Here is a 22,080-nt window from a genome sequence, read left to right as displayed (position 1 = left end):
ATATAAAAAGGAAGAATGCGCAGGGTTATGGGACAAAGGCCGGGGAGTGGCACTTGGTGAAATACTCATTAGGAGAGCTGGTGCAGACGTGATGGGCCAAATGGCCACCTTCTGCACTGTAACGATTCTATGAAATTCTGTGAATGAGAAAAGAAAATAATTAGAAAAAACAAAACTGTTTTGTTACTGGACTTCCAGCAAGTGAATGCTTCAACAATATCTAGCATTAGAATGCTCAAATATGTGACCAACTAGACATGCAATCACCCATAGTGACCAGCTCCTGTTGATTGCAGACTCTACTTTCGATGCTCAGTCGGGCTTCTGGTACGCAATTGGGTTCCTCCTTCCCTCGACTACAATGCTGGTCTTTTGCGACTGCAGCAAAGATCTCCAACATGTTCAACCTATTATGCCCTTTTCAAGGGATGGGATTAGACAACCATATTGACAGGCCATACCATCCTATGAAGCATCTTTTAAAAGCACAATACCCAATTATATTCTGTGGCCTTTGTTTAACTATATGGTTTGAATCTGCCCAGATAGCTGTCTATCTCTCTTTCACTTTCTCCAATAACTTTCCATTATATGAAGCCCCTTGCAGTCAATGTGCTGGAAAAAAAGATGTTTGCATTTTATTGTAATATTGTGCTTCATCTTATCTAAATTGTACCGTCATTCCAAGGCCTACTCTACTTAAATTCAAAACTCCAGTTTCTTTCGCTTGCCTGCACTATCTTTGGTGTTTTTCCTGATAGCATTTGTTTTAATCTGAAATAAAAATAGAAAGTACTGGAAATACTCAGCAAGTCTGGCACCATCTGTGGAGAGAGAAACAGAGTTAATGGCTGAATTTTACTGACCCCTCGACGCAGTAGGTCATGGCACAGGGCTGGTAAAATTCTGCAGAGAGAGGCCTGCCTCGACCCATAACATCAAGAATGGTCCATTGCATATTACTGGCTGTGGGGGGACCTCGGTGCTGCCCCCCACCCCGCAGCCTTGTGGCTGGCCCTTCACATACATATGCAAATTGTACGAAATGAGATGCAAATAAACTTACCTGCAGGCAGTGGCTATCCCACGCCGATTTTACAGCTGCTGCTCATCCTTCACGTGCCTTCTGAACTCCGCACGGAGTTTCGAGGCGAGAACCTGGTGGGGAGGGAGGAGGAATAAAATTTTCAGGGCGGGAGGGATGGAGGAGCGGGGAAATCAATTTTTATTGGATGTGGGGATGGTGGGAAAGGGTTATAGGCCAAATGCTAGAAGGTTGGAGGGTAATGTTCGGGTACAGAAAAAGGCATGTTTTGGTTGTTTTGGGGAATTGAAATGACCATTGGGGGATGGGGGAGGGGTGGTTGGGGAAGGGCCTCCATATCTTTATTACCTGTTTAATAAAAATGCCGATTACTTTGCCTTTAAAAATTAAAACTTCATCTAAGGTCTTAAAGCCTTTAAAAATGGCGTCAGTGCCTGCGCAGTGGCGCCGAACGCTGTTGCCAGGGACGCGGCCGATGCCCCATTCACGTCATTGGGGGCGGCCGCTCCGCCCCTCTATTTAAATGAGCCCCCATGTGTAATATCGCGGGGGCTCCTCGGCGGCACTACTGTGTCGGAAGACGCGCGATTAAAATTCAGGCCAACATTTAAGGTCCGTCACAGCACTCTTGTTTTTCCTGATAGCATTTGTTTTAATCTGATATACAATTTGCATATGTATGTGAAGGGCCAGCCACAAGGCTGCGGGGTGGGGGGCCGCACCGAGGTCCCCCCACAGCCAGTAATATGCAATGGGCCATTCTTGATGTTATGGGTCGAGGCAGGCCTCTCTCTGTAGAATTTTACCAGCCCTGTGCCATGACCTACTGCGTCGAGGGGTCAGTAAAATTCAGCCATTAACTCTGTTTCTCTCTCCACAGCATCCGCTGTATTTTGCTTTTATTTTAGCGTTTGTTTTAGTTTTTCAGCTCAGCAAGTTCAGTGGGTTTATTTTAGAAAGATTGAAATTTACACAAGAGAATTTGTTTTCAGTCTAGTTCCGTCCAGTTGTGCAGCACATGACAGGGAATATGGCCAAGCTTTTTGCTGTAAATTGTTTAAAAAGGGTTTTTTCCATGCCCCCCCCCCCCCCCCCCCGCCCCCCCCCCCCCCCACAACATATGGTGGAGGAGGAATTATAGTTCTGCAGTTGACACGGAGTTTAAAAAAATTTGCATTTGAATAGTGCCTTTCATGACCACCAGATATCCCAAAGTGCTTTATAGCCAATGTAGTTCTTTGGAAGTGTAGCCACTGTTGTAATGTAGGAAACGGTGCAGCTAATTTGTGCAAACTCCCTCAAACAGCAATGTGATAATGACCAAATAATTTTTTTTTGTGATGTTGATTGAGGGATAAATATTGGCCAGGACACCAGGATAACTCCTCTGCTACTCTTCAAAATAATTCCATGGGATCTTTAACAACCATCTGAGAGGGTGGCAAGTTTAACATTTCATCCAAAAAAAAACACAGCACTCCTCAGCCCTGTGCTAGGATGTCAACCTTGACTTGTGGACTGGCATTTGAACCCACAATCTTTTAACATAGAGACAAGAGTGCTACCCACTGAACCAAAGCTAACACCAACTAAAAAGTGTTTTCTAACCTGAGCACTTGATGTTGACAGCAGCTGGTAAAACAGCTTCATCACTGAGTATGACTATCTCTTGCTCTGGTGAGTACATAAATGAAGTAAAATTATACATCAGAGTCTAACAACCAATATTATCAATTAGAGATTCTCTTCGCAAAATGGTTGAATTTTACATGCATATTCTTAACACTGAATAGATCTGTCTTGATTTTTTTTCTTATTTATTTTCTGGTCACCAGAATTTTCATGAGTTGACTTCAGTGTATGCAAATTTTAATCCCCATTAATATAAATTCAATTTCCAAATCCTTTTACTGATAACCGTTGAGCTCAGAACTCCAAATTAATAAGACCCTGAAAGCAAATTGCTCTCAGCTCAACTCTTATAACTCTGTATAATGGAGGTCCATTCACAGGCTCTGTGCTTTACTTATATTGACTGTTAGTTCTTTTTATTCCCCTGGCACTGATCTCATATTTACACTTAGCTCTACAGTAGTACACAGTACATTGCTAAATAAACACTTATACTGCCCATCATCACCTAGGGTAAAATGAAATAACCCAGCACACATTCAGAGTTAAGTCTGAGATCGTTCTGGTCTGTATGGCTCAGTTCTAAAATGATTAGTGCACTTAACAAGTGGGCCGTCAGGGTCACCCACTGAATTTCCAGCAAAGCATTTACTGAGATTATCTAGGAACATAACCGCTTCCTTCAGAAGAAGCTGCAAATATTAGCAGAAGTTTCCAGTTAAGGTATTTCTGAATGGAACGAGGCCTGGCTCATTGATCAAGGTCATCAAAGCTCTCAATAATTGTAGTCAAACAAAAAATGAACGTCACAAACCTTTGCAGGAACAACATTGTAAAACGTGTAAATTAAATCCCCTACATAATGGTGGACTTGTGACTCATTTATCGGCACCTCACTCAAGCTTTTTATTCTTATTTAGCGATTGTTTAATCCAGTTTCCTCCCACTTATTCTGGTTTTAGCTACTTCTGAAATTAGCCCTTTTTTTAAGTCTTATGTCAGGCCCTGCCAAAATTCTCAACATTGTCCCAGCTCCCAGCTCATGGCAGTGATGGTTTACTGAGCAGGCTCTGTGATTCAGACCTCAGTATGTGAGTCAGGCCTCACTCAGTGAGTCAGGCCATGCTTGCTTACTCTGTGCGTCAGGCTTTGCTCTGTGCATCAGGCCTCGCTTTGTCCATCAAGCCTCAATCAGTGAGTCAGACCTCGATCAGTGAGTCAGGCCTCGCTCCATTCAGAAATACCTTAACTGAAGGCTTCTGCTGATATTTGGAGCTTTTTCGGAAAGAATCTGTTATGTACCTGGATTATCTCAATAAATGCTTTGTTGAAAATGCAGATCACAGAATCATAGAATCACAGAATAATACAGTGCAGAAGAGGCCCTTCGGCCCATCGAGTCTGCATCGATGCATTAAAGACACCTGACCTGTCTACCTAATCCCACATGCCAGCACTTGGCCCATAACCTTGAATGTTATGACAATAGATGGGTGTCTTTGATGGCCCACTTGTTAAATGCACCAATCAGTTTGAAACTGAGCCATACAGAGAGGAAGATTTCAGATTGAACTCTATGTGCTGGGTTATTTCATTTTAACCAAGGTGATGATGGGGCACTAAAAATGTTCTTAGCTCCCTTCACATAGAGATTAGAAATTCAGTCAAAATAGCTATTGCTGACTACTATCCAATGATCATGCTGGAAACTGCATGTAGGTGGCATTAGTGAGGATTGGACTGTGATACTCTTCTTGTTTTGTGACCCCTGAGCAGGTAGAAGATCAGCCATCATCATATTGAATGGTGGAGGGGGCTCAAAGGGCTGAATGGCCTACTGCTGCTCCTGTTTCTTATTTTATGTTCTGAAGTAAGACTGACATATGAAAAAGTGAAGTAGCATGAGAACAGAGAGATGGGAGAGAGAAATTCAGAGGATGCTATGAATTGACAAATATCCTGTGGTTGATATGGTGGTTAAATGTGCCAGTTTTAACACTGGAAACCAATTTTTAACCAACAAAACGTATCAAAGGGCTGGGAACAAGTCCGGAGGAGGAAAACTTTGAAAAAGATAGGTGTGGGTCAGTGCTGGAAAAGATGGCTGGTGCAATGGTTTCCCAGTCCAAGCATCTATCTTAAAACTGGTATATCTTGCTGTCAACCATTCTGTGTATCCTGGACGTAAATAAAATAGATAAAAATTGGGGTAAAAACAAAATACTATGGATGCTGGAAATCTGAAATAAAAACAAGAAATGCTGGAAATACTCAACAGGTCTGGCAGCATCTGTGGAGAGAGAAGCAGAATCAACGCCTCAGTTCAGTGACCCTTCCTCAGAACTCAGAGTTCTGAGGAAGGGTCACTGACCTAATGCGTTGACTCTGCTTCTCTCTCCACAGATGCTGCCAGACCTGCTAAGTATTTCCAGCATTTCTTGTTTTTATTAAAAATTGGGGTATATTGGTAAAAGAACATGCAGTAATAGTCAAGGTTACTGATGTAGAGCTATCACAGAAACCTGCAGAAACATGAAACTCCACCCTAAAACACAGAATGCCATGTATTAAATATGAAAAGTGCATTATTCTATCAGTGTTAATCAGTGATCCCTGGTAATATATAGTAGGACATCCTTATTGTCAAGTACAGTCTATCCTCTGATTCACTGTGAGCAATGCCACAGGCGATCTGCGCGTTCAAAATAAATTCCTGAAAACAAAATTGTTGTTTTTATTCAGAGAGGCCATTGCCCTTGGCACCACAGACTTCACGGAGGAAGATGTCGACAAAATTATTGAAGAACTTGGAAAGGAATTCAAAGGCAATGCCTACCATCTCATGCACAAGAATTGTAACCACTTCTCTGCAGGTCTGGCTGAGGTATGATAACATGGGGCTTGGTGAATAAACTGTTGTGTGATAAATATGAATCTGCACATGCAGCAATAAATATATTTTAATTTATTCATAATAAAATAAGAGTAATAACTAATTTCCTCTAAGCTATGGAATGGGTTTAACTTACGTTGCTTGACACTGTGAAATTAATATATTGTCATCTCTTTTGTATTATAATCCAATTTGTGTTATAGGATTCCACAATGCCTGAGATATTAATCTAGCAACAACATCAACAGCCACAACAACTTATATTTATACAGCGCCTTTAACATAATAAAACATCCCAAAGCGCTTCACAGGAGGATTATAAACCAAAATATGAAACTGAGCCATATAAGGAGATACATTAGGTCAGATGACCAAAGGTTTGGTCAATGAGGTAGGTTTTAAGGAGTGTCTTAAAGAAGGAAATCAGGGTGAAGAGGTAGGGAGGTGTAGGGAGGTTATTCCAGAGCTTAAGGCCTAGGAAACTGAAGGTGCAGCCACATATGGTGGAGGGATTAAAATCAGGGATGCTCAAGAGGCATAGAGGAGGCTATGCTTAGAGGAGCATAGATATGTTGGAGGGTTGTGGGGCTGGAGAAGATTACAGAGATAGGGAGGGGTGAGGCTATGGAGGGATTTGAAAACAAGGATGAGAATTTTAAAAACAAAGATGTTGCGTGACCGGGAGTCAATGGAGATCAGAGAGCACAGGGGTGATAGGCGAACGAGACTTGGTGGGAGTTTTGGATGACCCTCAAGTTTACAGAGAGTAGGATGTGGTAGACCAACCAGGAGTGTGTTAGAATAATCAAGTCTAGAGGTAATGAAGGCATGAATGAGGGTTTCAGCAGCAGATGAACTGAGAGGCGTGAAGTCCAGCAATGTTAAGGAGGTGGAAATAGGCAGTCTTAGTGATGGCGCGAATTTGAGGCCATCACGGGGTCAAATCTGACACTAAGGTTGTGAGCAGACTGGTTTAATCTCAGACTGTTGCCAAGGGATAGAGTTGGTAGCTAGGGAACAGAGTTTGGTGCGGGAACCGAAAACAATGGTTTCAGTCTTCCCATTATTTAATTGGAGGAAATTTCTGCTCATTCATTTAATAAACAATGGAGGAGTCAAGACGGGTAGAGCTGGGTGTCATCAGCATTCTTGTGAAAACTAACACGGTGCTTTCAGATGACGCCATTGAGGGGCAGCATGTAGATGAGAAATAGGATGGGGCCAAGGATAGATCCTTGGGGGGACTCCAAAGGTAATGGTGCAGGAGCAGAAAGAGAAACCATTGTAGGCGATACTCTGGTTATGATTAGATAGAAAAGAATGGAACCAGGTGAGAGCAGTCCCACCCAGCTGGACGACAATGGAGAAGTGTTGGAGGAGGATGGTGTGGTCAACTGTGTCAAAGGCTGCAGACAGGTCGAGAAGGATGAGGAGGGGTAGTTTATCTTTGTCACAGTCATATAGGATGTCATTTGTGACTTTGATAAGAGCTGTTTTGGTCCTGTGGCAGGGCGGAAACCTAATTGGAGGGATTCATACATGGAGTTCCGGGAAAGATGTGAATGGATTTGGGAGGCAGCAACGCATTCAAGTACTTTGGAGAGGAAAGAGAAGTTGGAGATGGGACAGTAATTTGCAAGGACGGTGAGGTCAAGGGTTGGTTTTTTGAGGAGAGGGGTGATGATGGCAGACTGAGAGGAGAGAGGGTCAGCACCTGGAGAGAGAGAACCACTTACAATATCATGGGGACCAGGAGGGGAAGTTGGGTGGTCAGAAGCTTAGTAGGAATAGGGTTGTGAGAGCAGGAGTTGGGTCTCATGGACAAGATGGCAAAAGGGCATAAGAGGGCATAAAGGGAGATAGAAGAGAAACTAAAGAAAGATGCGAGGTCAGGACTGAGGCATGTGGGAGCATTAGAGAAAATTTGACCCGGAGGTCTAGTGGAAGGGAGGGGTGTGGTTAAGGCAGCTTATCGAATGGTCTCGATCTTACTGACAAAGAAATCCATGTGCTCCTTGCACTTATTGTTGGAGGTGAAGGGGATGGGGGAGAGGGATTTAAGAAGGCAGTTTGGAGTAGAGAAAAGAAGCCAGGGGTTATCTTTGCATTCCAGTATGTGGCTCAGTCAGATCTGCAGGGGATGGCTAAATCACATGTTTGCCATATCCTCTCAAGTCTGGACTTAAGGGAGTGGAGATGAGGGTTGTATGGGTGAAAGGGCCAGAGTGAGAGTGAATAATGGTTTTATTGGGGAATAGGGACTAAGTATGGTAAATGTATAATAAAAGCAAAATACTGCGGATGCTGGAAATCTGAAATAAAAACAAGAAATGCTGGAACCACTCAGCAGGTCTGGCAGCATCTGTGGAAAGAGAAGCAGAGTTAACGTTTCGGGTCAGTGACCCTTCTTCGGAACTAGCAAATATTAGAGATGTCGCAGGTTATAAGCAAGTGAGGCGGGGGTGGGGCAAGAGATAACAAAGGAGAAGATGTAGATTGGACAAGGCCACATAGCTGACCAAAAGGTCATGGAGCAAAGGCAAACAATATGTTAATGGTGTGTTGAAAGACAAAGCATTAGTACAAATAGGGTGTTAAAAGACTGAAGGTTGAACAGCAGCAAGTACAAACATGAAAAAAAACAGTAGGTAAGCAAACTGAACAAACTAAGATGAAATGAAATAAACATAAAAAAGTTGTAAAAAATGTAAAAAAGAAAAAAAAGAAAAAATAACTAAAAATAAAAGTAAAATGGGGGGCCCGTCATGCTCTGAAATGATTGAATTCAATGTTCAGTCCGGCAGGCTGTAGCGTGCCTAATCGGTAAATGAGATGCTGTTCCTCGAGCTTGCGTTGATGTTCACTGGAACATTGCAGCAATCCCAGGACAGAGATGTGAGCATGAGAGCAGGGGGGAGTGTTGAAATGGAAAGCAACTGGAAGCTCAGGGTCCTGCTTGCGGACTCTGTTATCTCTTGCCCCACCCCCGCCTCACTTGCTTATAACCTTTGACATTTCTAATATTTGCTAGTTCCGAAGAAGGGTCACTGACCCGAAACGTTAACTCTGCTTCTCTTTCCACAGATGCTGCCAGACCTGCTAAGTGGTTCCAGCATTTCTTGTTTTTATGGTAAATGTATATATTGAGGAAGAGAAAAGGATATCAGGCTCATATCTCCTTGCCCTATCCTTGGCTGATTCTATCTCCATATACCAACCCTCCCTTCCGCCTGTTTCCTGGCTAAGGCAAAAAATTAGTGATGTCATGTGTGTTCAGTCAAGCCCAAGACATTGAAAGCCCATTAAGTGGAATATATACAGTGTCCCCCCATCCTGTTTCCTCAAAGGTGTAGGCCTATAATCTGTATCTTTGTATTTTAGAGGAGTCAGGTTATTTTATGATCACTTCCCTCTTCTATTATCAGATAGCCATTGTGCTATTGTTCCTGTAATGCAAGATGGCACTCATTCTTCAGTGCTGATGGCCTTCTGACCTTTGCAGTCAGCTCATGGAGTTTTTTTACGATTGGAAATAAGGTGTTTAGGGGCCCCAACAACCCCACTGCCTTGTGGGCGTCTCGGGAGAGACCAAGGCTAAGGGAGTAAACCCTAACAGAAAATCCGGAGTGGAACCCCGTAGGCGGTCATGTGTCACCTTTGGCATGTTTCCGGCAGTTCCTGCAGCCATACTGGTGCCAAACGTCGTGTCCTGCACTCCTTTGGACCCCACCAGAAAGGCCGAGAGGGGGGTTTTGACGACTGGGCAACTCTCAACCTCCATAAATTTGCCCAGGCATGCGCCATGGAGAGGTCACTCCATACAAACCACTGACCACCTCCAGGCGCGTATCCATTGTCTCTCGAGATAAGGAGGCCCAAAAGAAAGAAAAGAATGCATATAAAACTGTAGTACTGCCAGGAAGTAGTCAGGGGAGGGGAGGTTATTCAAGGTGTGTATTGATGGGGAGGGGGTTCAGCTCCATCAATTCTCCTCTGTTCTAGAAAGGTTTCTTAAATCATTGTATTTGTTTGTTCAAATAACTTAGCAATTGTTTCTTTAAATAAATGGTGTACTTGACAGTCTAAAATCTAAATCTATCACTTGTACTTCATAGAGTTAACAGAGCCCATTTCTAATGATTAGTTATAATTGTGGTAAATTATTTACTGAAATTTATGTAGAGTTCCCATTATGTCTTCAATCTATTAAGTGACAGAAAGTGCCACGCACTTAACCAGATTTGCACAGGTTAAAGTACTAATCAAATTTGTTTACATTTAAATAATTTACAGAAGTGAAGACATTTCATCAAACCATTACAGTACAAAAAATAATTATAATTTACATCGAAAAAGAGCTAGTGTCAGTTCTGTTTTACAAACTCCTTGATTGAAACCATCTCATTCTCTCGCATGTATTTATTCCCAATTATCAAATATTAGCAGTGGATTCAACAAATATACAATAAGAGGACAAAAGATTTACAAAACATGGATTTGTTTGTGTTATATGTGAACAATCAATGGAATTCTAGACATTAAGGTTTGCATGTTTTAAAATCATACTTCATCTCATGTTTGCTACATTACAGTTTCCGTAAGCAACCTCGCATGGACTGAAAACTGCATCTTTTTTCTCCATTATGTACAGGTTTAACATTGCAAGGCTTAATAAGTAAGTCCAAGTTATGGCAAGTGCTTACTGGAGATTAAAAAAGATATCCAGCACACCCTTCAACAGACCCATGCTTATAGGTTAACCCATTTGATTGAGTTTATTTAGATAAAATAATTGGGGTAATATTCTGAGTTTATGCTGTTGGTGGGAAGCTTTTTCCATTTGCTGTGCACATCGGGAAATCACAGGCATGTTTTCTCAATCTTCTTGTTCAGGTGTTTGTTCTTCACGTGAGAACCAAGACAGTGAGTGTTAGCAGGCATCACAGTAGAGCCGGATCCTCTACTCACCTGACATCCCCTTCACAAATACTTTTCAACATAATCACGTCTGGAAACCATCCCCATTTTACAATAACTCAGCCTGAGTGTGATATGCAAATATACAAACTTTTCTACAATAAACCTATACGTTTGATACGAAGTCTGGTTTTTAGTGTCATAAATATATTACATGTAGATATCAATGCTATCGCCTTGGAATTAATCCTTTAATCCTTTCAAACAGCTGAATGACTGTTTTAGCTAGTTCATTTTTTTTCCATTCTTGTGGCATATCCAAATCATTTCCTATTTTCTCTGCCTTCCTTTTAGACATTCACTGATAATAATAAGAGGCTTTATTCTACTGGCAAAGAACTGTTCAACTTCCCTATCTGCTCTTCTCTGACTGAGTAGCTGTAACTCTTGCAAATGAAGAACTTGATTAATATCCATCCAATCCTTTTTAAGAAATATCTTTTAAATAAAATGTTTTAAAAAGTTATGTATGGCAAACTGGTTAAAATAGCTACAGTTCACAGAATCGAAAAAGAAACAGGCAAAGTTCTGTGCAGCACAACACAGGTATGGGAAAGGGCTGGAATTGGTCTATCAGGTGTTAATATGCCCTTTTCAGAAGGCTGTCTTTTAACCGTTTCTTGAAGTGGAACAGTATCTTTGGCTGAATCAGCTGAGTCTTCTCTTTTTCTTTGGTGCACAGGCCATAACGTATCTTCTCGGCATGAGATGTTACACATGGAAAAGGTGAATCGTAAATGCCTGTGGTGTCTGGTTCTCCCCAGAAAGAACTGCTGATTATTGAAAGACTCATACCTTTTAGTGCTGTCAGTCAATCATGGCCATACAACGTTATTAATAACTTAAACATCCATTAAGACACAAGCATCCCAACACCTGCTGCAGCCCAGCCTTTATAGTATGCAATTCAAGTTACACCTAGCTTAAAGCACCTTTATCATAACTCATTCCTGATCTAAATGGATTTTCCCTTGCTTTCAACTCTGTCCTGTCTACTACATTGTGTTCAGAAAAAGAGAAGGCTGGCTTTCTATGCCTTTCTGTTTTGTGCTCCCCGCTTTAACTATGCAGAGCCAAAGGCAAAAGTTGCTATGTTGCTATGTTACATCAGCATCAATTGTTCGCTGGTTAGGTGTGAACGAACCGGCCGTCCATGTCTCCGCTTTAAAGACGTCTGCAAACACGACATGAAGGGCTGTGACATTGACCACATGTCGTGGGAGTCAGTTGCCAGTGACCGCCAGTGCTGGCAGACAGCTACAAAGGTGGGGCTAAAGAGAGGCGAGTCGAAGAGACATAGAAGTTGGCAGGAAAAGAGACAGAAGTGTAAGGAGAGAGCCAACTGTGTAACAGCCCTGACAACCAATTTTATCTGCAGTGCCTGTGGAAGAGTCAGTCACTCTAGAATTGGCCTTTATAGCCACTCCGGGCGCTGCTTCACAAACCACTGATCACCTTTAGGCGCTTACCCATTGTCTCTCGAGACAAGGAGGCCAAAGAAGATAGAAAAAACCCTGCATGCTCAGTACCAATTGTAAGAATAGGTATAATAAGTAGAATAGCATATATTTCTTTAATATAAAATATATGTACACACATATTAAAGACTAATTCTGCAGTGGTTGCAAAAGTGCAAGGCCTGGCCTGAAACTATTGGAAACATTACCTCACTAAACACCCATGAGAAAATGCATCAAATAATTGTAGGGAACTTAATGTGGGACGAATAGGCTTTTGTTATGGATATCTGGGACGGAGATAAGAAGCAAAGCTGTAAATAATAACCTGTGGTTTCTCTTTAAGTAAATAAACAGACTCATTGAAGGAAATTTAATCAAATATAATTAGAATGTGTTGCTATATAGAACATAATTATGCATATAAAGATACAGTCACTGAGGCTGCTAGGGGACTGTTCTAGACTTGCTGAGGTTAGCCTAAACAGTTAATGACACATGCTTCTGATCTCTTGAGGGAGTGCCGAATGTGTGAGATATAATGTTACAGTTGGTACCTATATCTCATATACACTGCATGTAAAGGGTTGTGTTTTATTATCTAATTGACTTGAATGAATAAAGAGTTAATACCAGAGTTTCCTAGTCCTCAAACTTGAATTAGAAGCAGAGGATATATGACAGTTTCCTGTATAAATGCAACACCAATTTTCACCTTTCTAATAGCAGCATTCTTATACCAAATAAGTATAAAGTTGGTAGTTTCACACAATAGGATGGGGAGACCATAGGATGGCCACAGCAGAACAGTGACCCAGTCTCCAAAGAACAGTCCCAGCACCAATGAAACATTGCGATAACCTATTCTTTACCTTACCAGAGAGTGCTTGATGCTGACACTGGCCAGGGTTCGGGCATTCATGGTACAGATAGAGAACCTCACCCACTGACTAGAAAAAACACAGGCAGATTGCCTCATGGTTACATCCATTAAAAATGAACAAATGAAAATTCCTGGGCAATGCACTTGTAGTCAGAGGACGAGACTTCTTGCTGGTCGCCCATACACAGGATGATTGGCCCATCCATACCAGAAGTAGCAAAGTTATTTTTCTTTACCACTGACGTTTCTTGCATGGGTGACTGAAGAAGATATTAAATCAAAAGAAAAATCACATTTTAAAATGTCAGTTTCATTCTCCTGGTCACTGCAAGGTTCAAGATTTTACCTCAAATATCTCCAGGGCTAGCGCCATCTTGTGCTGTTGACTCAGAATAGTTTGTCAATTACTGAACAACTTACACCTATAGATATTGTTTTACTGGACCCTGACATAGGTTTTTTATTCATTAATGGGATGTGGGCATCGCTGGCTAGGACAGCATTTATTGCCCATCCCTAATTTCCCTCGAGAAGGTGGTGGTGAGCAGCCTTCTTGAGTCACTGCAGTCCATGTGGGGTAGAATCATAGAATCATAGAAAGTTTAAAAGCACAGAAAAAGGCCACTTGGCCCATTGTGTCTGTACCAGCCGAAAAATGATCCATTCTGATCCCACCTTCCAGCATTTGATCCGTAACCCTGCAGATTACAGCACTTGAGGTGCATATCCAGACTCCTTTTGAATGAGTTGAGGGTTTCTGCCTCAACTACCCATTCAGGCGGTGAGTTCCAGACCCCCAGCACCCTCTGGGTGAAACAGTTTTTCCTCATTCCCCCTCGAATATTTCTATCAATCACTTTAAATCTATGCCCCCTAGTCACTAACCTCTCTGCTAAGGTGAATAGGCTCTTCACATCCACTCTATCCAGGCCCCTCAAAATTTTGTACATTTCAATCAGATCTCCCCTCAGCCTTCTCTGCTCCAAGGAGAACAAGCCCAGCCTATCCAATCTTTCCTCATAGCTGCATTTTTCCAGTCTTGGCAACATCCTCATAAATCTCCTCTGTACCCTCTCTAGTGCAATTACATCCTTTCTGTAATGAGGTGACCAGAACTGCACACGGTACTCAAGTTGTGGTCTAACCGATGAGATATACAGTTCCAGCATAATCTCCCTGCTCTTATATTCTGTACCTCGGCTAATAAAGGAAAGGATTCCATATGCCTTCTTAACCACCTTGTCAACCTCAGGGTCTGTGGACATTCACTCCAAGGTCCCTCACTTCCTCTACACATCTCAGTATTTTCCCATTAATTGTATATTCATGTAACTCAAACTCCAATGCATGATTTTCTCCAATTCAGCTGGAGTAAGGAGTCAGTAAACTGCTCAATCTGTCTGGGAGGGGAGGTGTGTGGAAATGGGTTGACTTGTGTTAGAAGGCACTGTACTTAGGCGGGTATGTTATCAACTTTTAATTGTAACTGGTCCATATTTAAAAGCTCTGGGTTTCTGTTATCATTGACTATAAAGGCCGAGTCTTTAAGTTTTGTGCTGAGCTCTATGGTCGAGAAAGATTTTTTTGAATTGGCGGTTCAAGCAAGTGGGAGGCAGAGCTAGAATCATAGAAAGTTTAAGGCACAGAAAGAGGCCATTTAGCCCATTTGGTCTGTGCCGGCTGAAAAACAATCCACCTATTCTAATCTCACCTTCCAGCATTTGGTCCATAACCCTGCTGATTACTGCACTTGAGGTGCATATCCAGACTCCTTTTGAATGAGTTGAGGGTTTCTGCCTCAACTATCCTTTCAGGCAGTGAGTTCCAGACCCCCAGCACCCTCCGGGTGAAAACATTTTTCCTTAACTCCCCTCTAAATTTTCTACCAATCACTTTAAATCTATGCCCCCTAGTCACTGACCTCTCTGCTCAGGTGAATAGGCCCTTCAACTCCACTCTATCCAGGCCTCTCAAAATGTTGTACATTTCAATCAGATCTCTCATCAGCCTTCTCTGTTCCAAGGAGAACAACCCCAGCCTATCCAATCATTCCTCACAGCTACATTTTTCTAGTCCTGGCAACATCCTTGTAAATCTCCTCTGAACCTTCTCTAGTGCAATTACATGGGTAGGTACACCCACAGTGCTAATAGGAAGGAAGTTCCAGGATTTTGACCCAAGGAAAGGAGTTCCAGGATTTTTGCTCCCACACAAGCTACCCCATTACCCCAGGTAATTTGGAAAGTAGGGGAGGGGGAATGGGAGTGTAGCAATGGTTAAGGGGAAGGGATACTCACTCATTCTGTCCTGTATAATCTCTGATCCCTACCCCAGAACATGTGATCAACCTCAGAAACTGTTAGAAGGGCTAAGTCACACAATGTTGGTGTTTTTCCTTAGTTAATGATTCATAGATGGCAGCTGATTGCAATGAGAAGCTTTTTTATGTTGTCTGATGCAACATAAATGAGATGCATGAAGTTCAGGTTATTTGAAGATCTCAAATAGGTTTATTAAACAGCTAACTAATATATACAGTACAGAGCTAACTACTTCTAGGTCTTGCCTCTTGGTGTTACAGTCACAGAGTGAGACTGGCATGTAGTCACATGACTACATCTGGGCACTTAGCTCATTAGCATACTAAGATCTTAAAGGCACATTGCTCTTAAAGGCAATCACACAACACTGATCAATGTTAAAGCTGTATTCTAATTGAATTTATTAAATGGTCTAATCATGCCAAAGCCCCCACTGCACAACAGGACATACAAAGGATCACAAATCAACATTTTGTGCCACAACATAAATACCAGAACAAAATATGAGAATTGATCCGATCCAATATATTATCATCAATCAATGCTATTTAACTGAGTACAGCAACACAAGCAGCAGAACACACACATCACTGGGAGTGTGGGTAGGAGACAGTGAACAATGGGGAACACTCATCACTGGGAATGTCAGCACCAGGACACACTCATCAGTGAGACAGACAGCAGTTAGCTCACGAGAAGGGAGGTACTTAACAGGGAGACAAGTCATGAGTAATGTGTTAAGAATAAGAAGTATTACCATAGAGTGTCTGCCCATTCTGCCCACTTTAACCCCTGGGGTGCAGTGGTGTAAGCGATGAAGGGATTCAGCAAAGGGTGTGCTTCTCAGATTGCATTGCTACTGCAATGAGAACTTTGCATTGCACCTGGCCAGTGCCACCCTTTCACTGAAGTGACTGACCCACTCTTTCCAACTTTCCAAGCTGTTCAGCTTCCTGACCATTTCTGTGATGTTGGAGGAGAAATGGATTCCTTGTTAAGCCTATGTTTTGTTCACAGAATTCATGCAGGAGAACCAACTTCCAGGCATGATCCCACATGCCCGAATCCTCCCATAAAATGCGTTACATTGGCAGGCGGCAACTTTCAAGTGCCCACCTAAAACAGGCGCTAGGTTCCTTGAATTTGCCACTTTTAAGACCCTGCTGCAAAATTCAGCACAAAGTGGGCGGGGCATTTGCTATTCTGCATTTCCGGGTGTTCCTTGGCCGAGCCAGCACTCCTTGAAAGGCCTGCTGGAAGCTGTCGAAGAGAAGGGGAGTTTGCTATTGTAATGATGGTGAAACTGCTGGCATTCACCATCATTACTCTGTGAAACTACCAGCAACTTCTGGCATCCACATATGGGCAGTTAAACATGGAAATCCAGATGTTGCTGTCAGTGATTCCCAGCGCACTGTTGAAGTTGTCACAGATGGAAATCAACTAGAAATCACTGATCTGATGTGAATAACCACTTTTTAGTTAGTCTCAACCACCAATGTCTTAAAGCCCTTTCCAGCCAATGAAGTACTTTTGAACTGTAGTCCCTGTTGTAACATAGGAAATGCAGCAGCCAATTTGCACACAGCAAGCTTCCACAAACAGTATGATAATGACCAAATAATCTGTTTGTGTGATGTTGATTAAGGGATAAATACTTGCCAGGAATAACTTCCCTGCTCTTCTTTGAAATAGTACAGTGGGACATTTTGCATCCACCTAAGAGAACAGGCAGGTTCTTGTTTTAACACCTTATCCAAAAGACAGCATACCTCTAAAAGTATAGTGCACTCCCAGTACTATAGTGGAGCAACAGCCTTGATTTTTATGGTTAAGTCCTAGAGTGGGACTTGAACCCAGAACCATATGAGTCAAAGGCAAGCAGACTAATAACTAAGCCACAGCTGATATGGTATATAGGTCTTAAATGGATTAGGGTAAAAAATGTTGAACAGGAAGTTTAACTAGGTTTTTAATGGTGTACTAAATTGAAAGTTACTGATAATCGCTCTCTTTAGCCTGGAAAAAAAACTAACATTCTATTTGTGGAATGCCAAATTTCTTTATCCTATGCTAAAAATTCCTTCAATTTTTAAAATAGCAAAAATTAATTAGTCGCTTGGTAGTACAGAACTTGAGTATTGCTGAAAATAGAGACATGTTGTCAAAGTTTTTTGTCTTGCACTCATCAGGACGATCTACAAGACTACCAATGTATGGGGAAACAATAACTTTATACTTTATGAGAAGAGAAGTGCTGATTGGTTGACAAGTGAACTCTGATTGGTAGAGGTGTTGCCATGGAGAATGCACCAGTTTACAGTGACTGACAGTTAACTGCCAAGCTTTGTTTCAAATTTAAACCAGGCAGCTTGACTCTGATTAGCCAAGGCATTGTCCTGAGGAATGATCCAGGGAATGGCTGTCACTTATTTTGTTTAGCTGAAACAGGCACAATGTTTGTACATGTTCTTTCTGTCTGCAAAGAACAGGGCCCTGTGTATTAATATATGTAGCTTCCAGAACGCACAAATGTGCCACACTGTGAGCCCTAATGACAATCTTAAATTGATTGTCGGTGTAGTTCTTAGCACACTGAGGATTATTTAGCAAATGTTGTCCAATTGCGGAATCACATCTAATGTTGGACATTGTGTTTTGAGTTTTGCAGGCACAGGCTGGTTGGGTATGGCTTGTATCTTGCCCATTGTGAACAACGGAAGGGACATGTTGTTTGATACGATCTGCTAGTCTTTGGGATGTACCTAGCATCACGCTGCTATTGAAATTCATATATCACATTACTCATTTTTGTGATAGGCAGGACGTCTGTTTGACTTGACAGCAGCATCCTGTTAGTGGCGAACACCACACATGTTGCTACTGCATAGTAGCAGCGTGCAGAACTATATCATGGAGATCTAGACCCGCACCATTGCATAAATCAGTATTCATTGAACTTATGAACTCGGCAACTCACACAGCTGAGTTCAGTTTTAATGACACCATGTATGCCCAAATAGATGGTGTTGCCATGGATTCCCCTCTAGGCCCAGCTCTCGCAAACCTCTTTGTTGGGTTCCATGAGAAATGTGTCTTTGAGGGAACAACACCTAACATTCTACTTCTTGCATAATTCCGATATGTCGATGATACATTTGCGATATTTGAATCCACAGCTGCATGCAATAATTTCCTTACACGTCTTAATGGGCTCCATCGTACACTCAAATTCACCTTTGAAATGGAGCAGTCAAATGAGCTCCCTTTCCTTGACATACTAGTTGAGACATCTGCTAAGAAGTTCTCTACCACAGCCTACTGCAAACCTATCAATACATGTGTTGGGATTCTTACAATTCAACGCGCTATAAGATTGGCCTCATCAGCAACCTCATAAATAGAGCCCGAGTCATTTGCTCACCATGCAAACTTGATTCTAAAATAGGGTGAATCAAAGATATCCTGCGTGACAATGGCTACCCTGATCAGAACATTTATCGCTGTATATTGCGCAAACGTATGAACAGGCCGTCACTTTCTGCCCTGAAAAGTGCCCAGTCTACCGCAAATTACCCTGGAAGGGTAATGTATCCCAAAAGTTTGAGCAACAGGTGAGGCTAGCTGCTACTATGCAGTAGCAACATGTGTGGTGTTCGCCACTAACAGGATGCTGCCGTCAAATCAAAAAGACGCCCTGTCTATCACACAAATGAGTAATGTGATATATGAATTTCAATGCCATTGTGATGCTAGGTATATAGACCGTACATCCCAAAGACTGGCAGATCATATCAAAAAATATGTCCCTTCCACTGTTCGCAATGGGCAAGGTACAGGCCAGACCCAACCAGCCTGTGCTTGCAAAACTCAAAACACAATGTCCAACATTAGATGTGATTCCGCAATTGGACAACATTTGCTAAATAATCCTCAGTGTGCTAAGAACTATGCCAACAACCAATTTAAGATAGTCATTAGGGCTCACAGTGTGGCACATTTGCGCGTACTGGAAGCTACATATATTAATACCCAGGGCCCTGTTCTTTGCAGACAGAAAGAACATGTACAAACATTGCGCCTGTTTCAGCTAAACAAAATAAGTGACAGCCATTCTCTGGTTCATTCCTCAGGACAATGCCTTGACTAATCAGAGTCAAGCTGCCTGGTTTAAATTTGAAACAAAGCTTGACAGTTAACTGTCAGTCACTGTAAACTGGTGCATTCTCCATGGCAACACCTCTACCAATCAGAGTTCACTTGTCAACCAATCAGCACTTTCTTCTCATACAGTATAAAGTTGTTGTTTTCCCTCATATTGGTATTCATGCAGATTGTCCTGATGAGTGCAAGTGAAAAAGCTTTGATATGTCTATTTTTAGCAGTAAAAATTAATTGTTAAAAAGTGCTTATGATATTTCAGCTTCTTCCTTAACCCCATGTGTATGTCCCAATCTATATTTCGCATTCTGTAAAATTATAAAAGGTGAATGATAAAGCCTATTTGTTATTTCCTGATTTTCTGTCTGTGAGACTTCTTCAATGTGACTGGCTGCTTAGCTTGCATTCTTATATCACTGTTGCTGGTCACCAGAGATCCCTATAGATGGCACCAGAATGAAATTAATGTCGGGAAAGGAGAAATCCATGCCACAGAGGTCTATATGGGAAACTTACTTCAAAGTCAGCTGCGAGCCTGTCATTTTGCCACTGACCACAAAATCTGGGTTAAGTTCTATTTCTTTTACTTAGCTTAAGGTGATGGCAGGAGGAGCTGGAATGTTCCTCTTGACTCCACAGAAATACAGCAGGCCCAGTACCAGCCTACAACTGCCTCCTCCCTGTTTGCCTTACCCACCCTCCATTTCCCTCCCAAGGCATAACTGCAGATCGGCCAATTTTGAGAAGTCCCTGACCAGCAAGCTGCATGGGGACATCTGATAGATGTCCACAACTTGCCGGTACAATGCAGATGAGGCCTGAGGCCCAATTTCACGCAAGTCTGGGGCCTTCATCTGCGGACAGGCATTTCCATATGTAGTGCCCACTGCTCGGCAGTTTTCGGGGCAAGATCACTTTACCACCATTGTTGTAATATGCACAATTCATTAAAAATAAGAAAGACAAAGAATAAGTCTTGTTCTATCCCCTTAAATCATGCACATTAAAATAATAGTGCAAAAGAAATAAATTGCTCATGGGTTGGCAATGATGTTGCTGCTGATGTCATCTGTCGCTCAGTGCTGGATGAAAAAAGCTTCTATTCCCCCTAAGCCATCACTTTGCTGAACACAAAACATCCCCCAAAAATCACAGCAGTGCTCCACTTTTCACCCACAAAGAAATGCACCTAATATTGCTCTGGGAATAAACAATGCAAATCCCTTCCTCTGCTTCATCAGTGGAATCAGTCAGAACAGGAAATATAAATTGATCGAGCCGTCCCATCAATCAAGTGAGGTAATCTAATAAGAGCATTAACTCTGCTGATGGCAGTATTTGCATCTCTATTTTGTGCAGACACTCAGCCTACTGCTGATTGAGCTTCAACAACTGCCAAAATGTAAATGATGAGATCCTGGGTCAATGCATCTGTCCCAATACAATTACAAACAGAGCCCCATGAGAAAAAGCCTAAAAAAGTGAGAGGTTGTTCTTGACAGAGGATATATGAAAACTGACGGGATGTGCGAGAAAATAGAAAGAACGAGATAAAACATGATAACAAATTGAGTGTGAAACGAGAGCTGCCATGTTACCAAGTGATTCAGTTAGATAGAGTGCAGTGCTGGAGGAAGCAGCCCTTCATTCTTTTATATCTCTTTCCATTCGGTCTCATGTTCTGCTGGTAAATCTCACAGGAAAATAGGATTTTCTCCTGTTTAATATTCAGAGAGGATATGAAATTTTACAGACGTAGAGGGCAATGTTAGTGGCAATTCCAAGCTAACCACAGGAGAGAATGCAAATCCTCCATTAATCTAAACTCCATAAATACCCTTCACACAAATCTCCACAGCTTTCAGCATTGGCTTCCATCCTCCATTTATTAACCCATAACTACTTGAGTTAAGCATTCACTCTCAACTCATTCCCATCTTGAGAAATCTCAATTCATTCTCAGTCCACTCCCATCTTCAGCAATCTCAATGCACCCTCGGTTCACTCCCATTTTAGTGTCTCAAACTCTTCTCACTTTGCACAATCTTAACCAAGCTCACTGGTGCTGGCTTTCAGTCCTGGGTCTTTGAGTCTGGAGTTCAACATCATAATGTTTGGATTTCTGGAACAATTTCACATGAACTCTGCCCACAAAAAACACCACATGGAGTGTGGAACTTCTGCTCTAGTCTTAACTCTACCCCAACATGCTGTTGTAACTGAGGGAGCTAATTGAAATTCAGAGCAGTGGAAATGACTATTGAACCAGATGAAAAGATTTGCAAATTTTCCTCCAGCAATTTGCAAGCAAATAATTTGCTAAGTGTACTGAAGCAGATACTGCTGCGTTCTGGAAAAAAAAGTCAACTGATTAAAAACTGTAGTTTGAATCCTCCTAGAGAGGAAAGGAGATAATAATTGCTTTTCCTTTACAGTGTGTATCATGGGCTTTTTAAAAATATTTGTTCTCCAGATGGCACATTTAGTGTCTATATCTGAGTTGTCCTTAGAAGGAGCGGGTGGGTTTCCTTCTTGAACATCAGTTGCTCATGAAACTGAGTGGCTACTTCAGAGGGCATTAATTATCAACCACCTAATGTGGACTGGAGTCACATGCAGGCCAAATCAGGTTGGGTGCCAGCTTCCCTTCCCTGAAGGCTATTTGTGAGGCAGGTGGCATTTTTTGACAATCAGCAGCTTTCACGGCCAAT

The 22,080-nt window shown here is 42.0% G+C and overlaps 1 protein-coding gene across 1 annotated transcript in view; it reads left to right on the top strand.

Annotated features, from left to right (window-relative positions):
* LOC137373345 (deubiquitinase DESI2) overlaps positions 1-22,080 on the top strand; it is a 238,503-nt gene that overhangs the window by 180,426 nt on the left and 35,997 nt on the right. The window contains exon 4 of the mRNA XM_068038167.1: positions 5,420-5,561. Coding sequence (XP_067894268.1) covers positions 5,420-5,561 — 142 coding nt within the window. The remainder of the gene's footprint in view (positions 1-5,419; positions 5,562-22,080) is intronic.

The sequence above is a fragment of the Heterodontus francisci genome, chromosome 9 (assembly GCF_036365525.1).
Source record: "Heterodontus francisci isolate sHetFra1 chromosome 9, sHetFra1.hap1, whole genome shotgun sequence".
NCBI lineage: Eukaryota > Metazoa > Chordata > Chondrichthyes > Heterodontiformes > Heterodontidae > Heterodontus > Heterodontus francisci.
The sequence above is the reverse complement of the archived record's forward strand: the minus strand, read 5'-3'. Positions and strand labels throughout refer to the sequence as shown.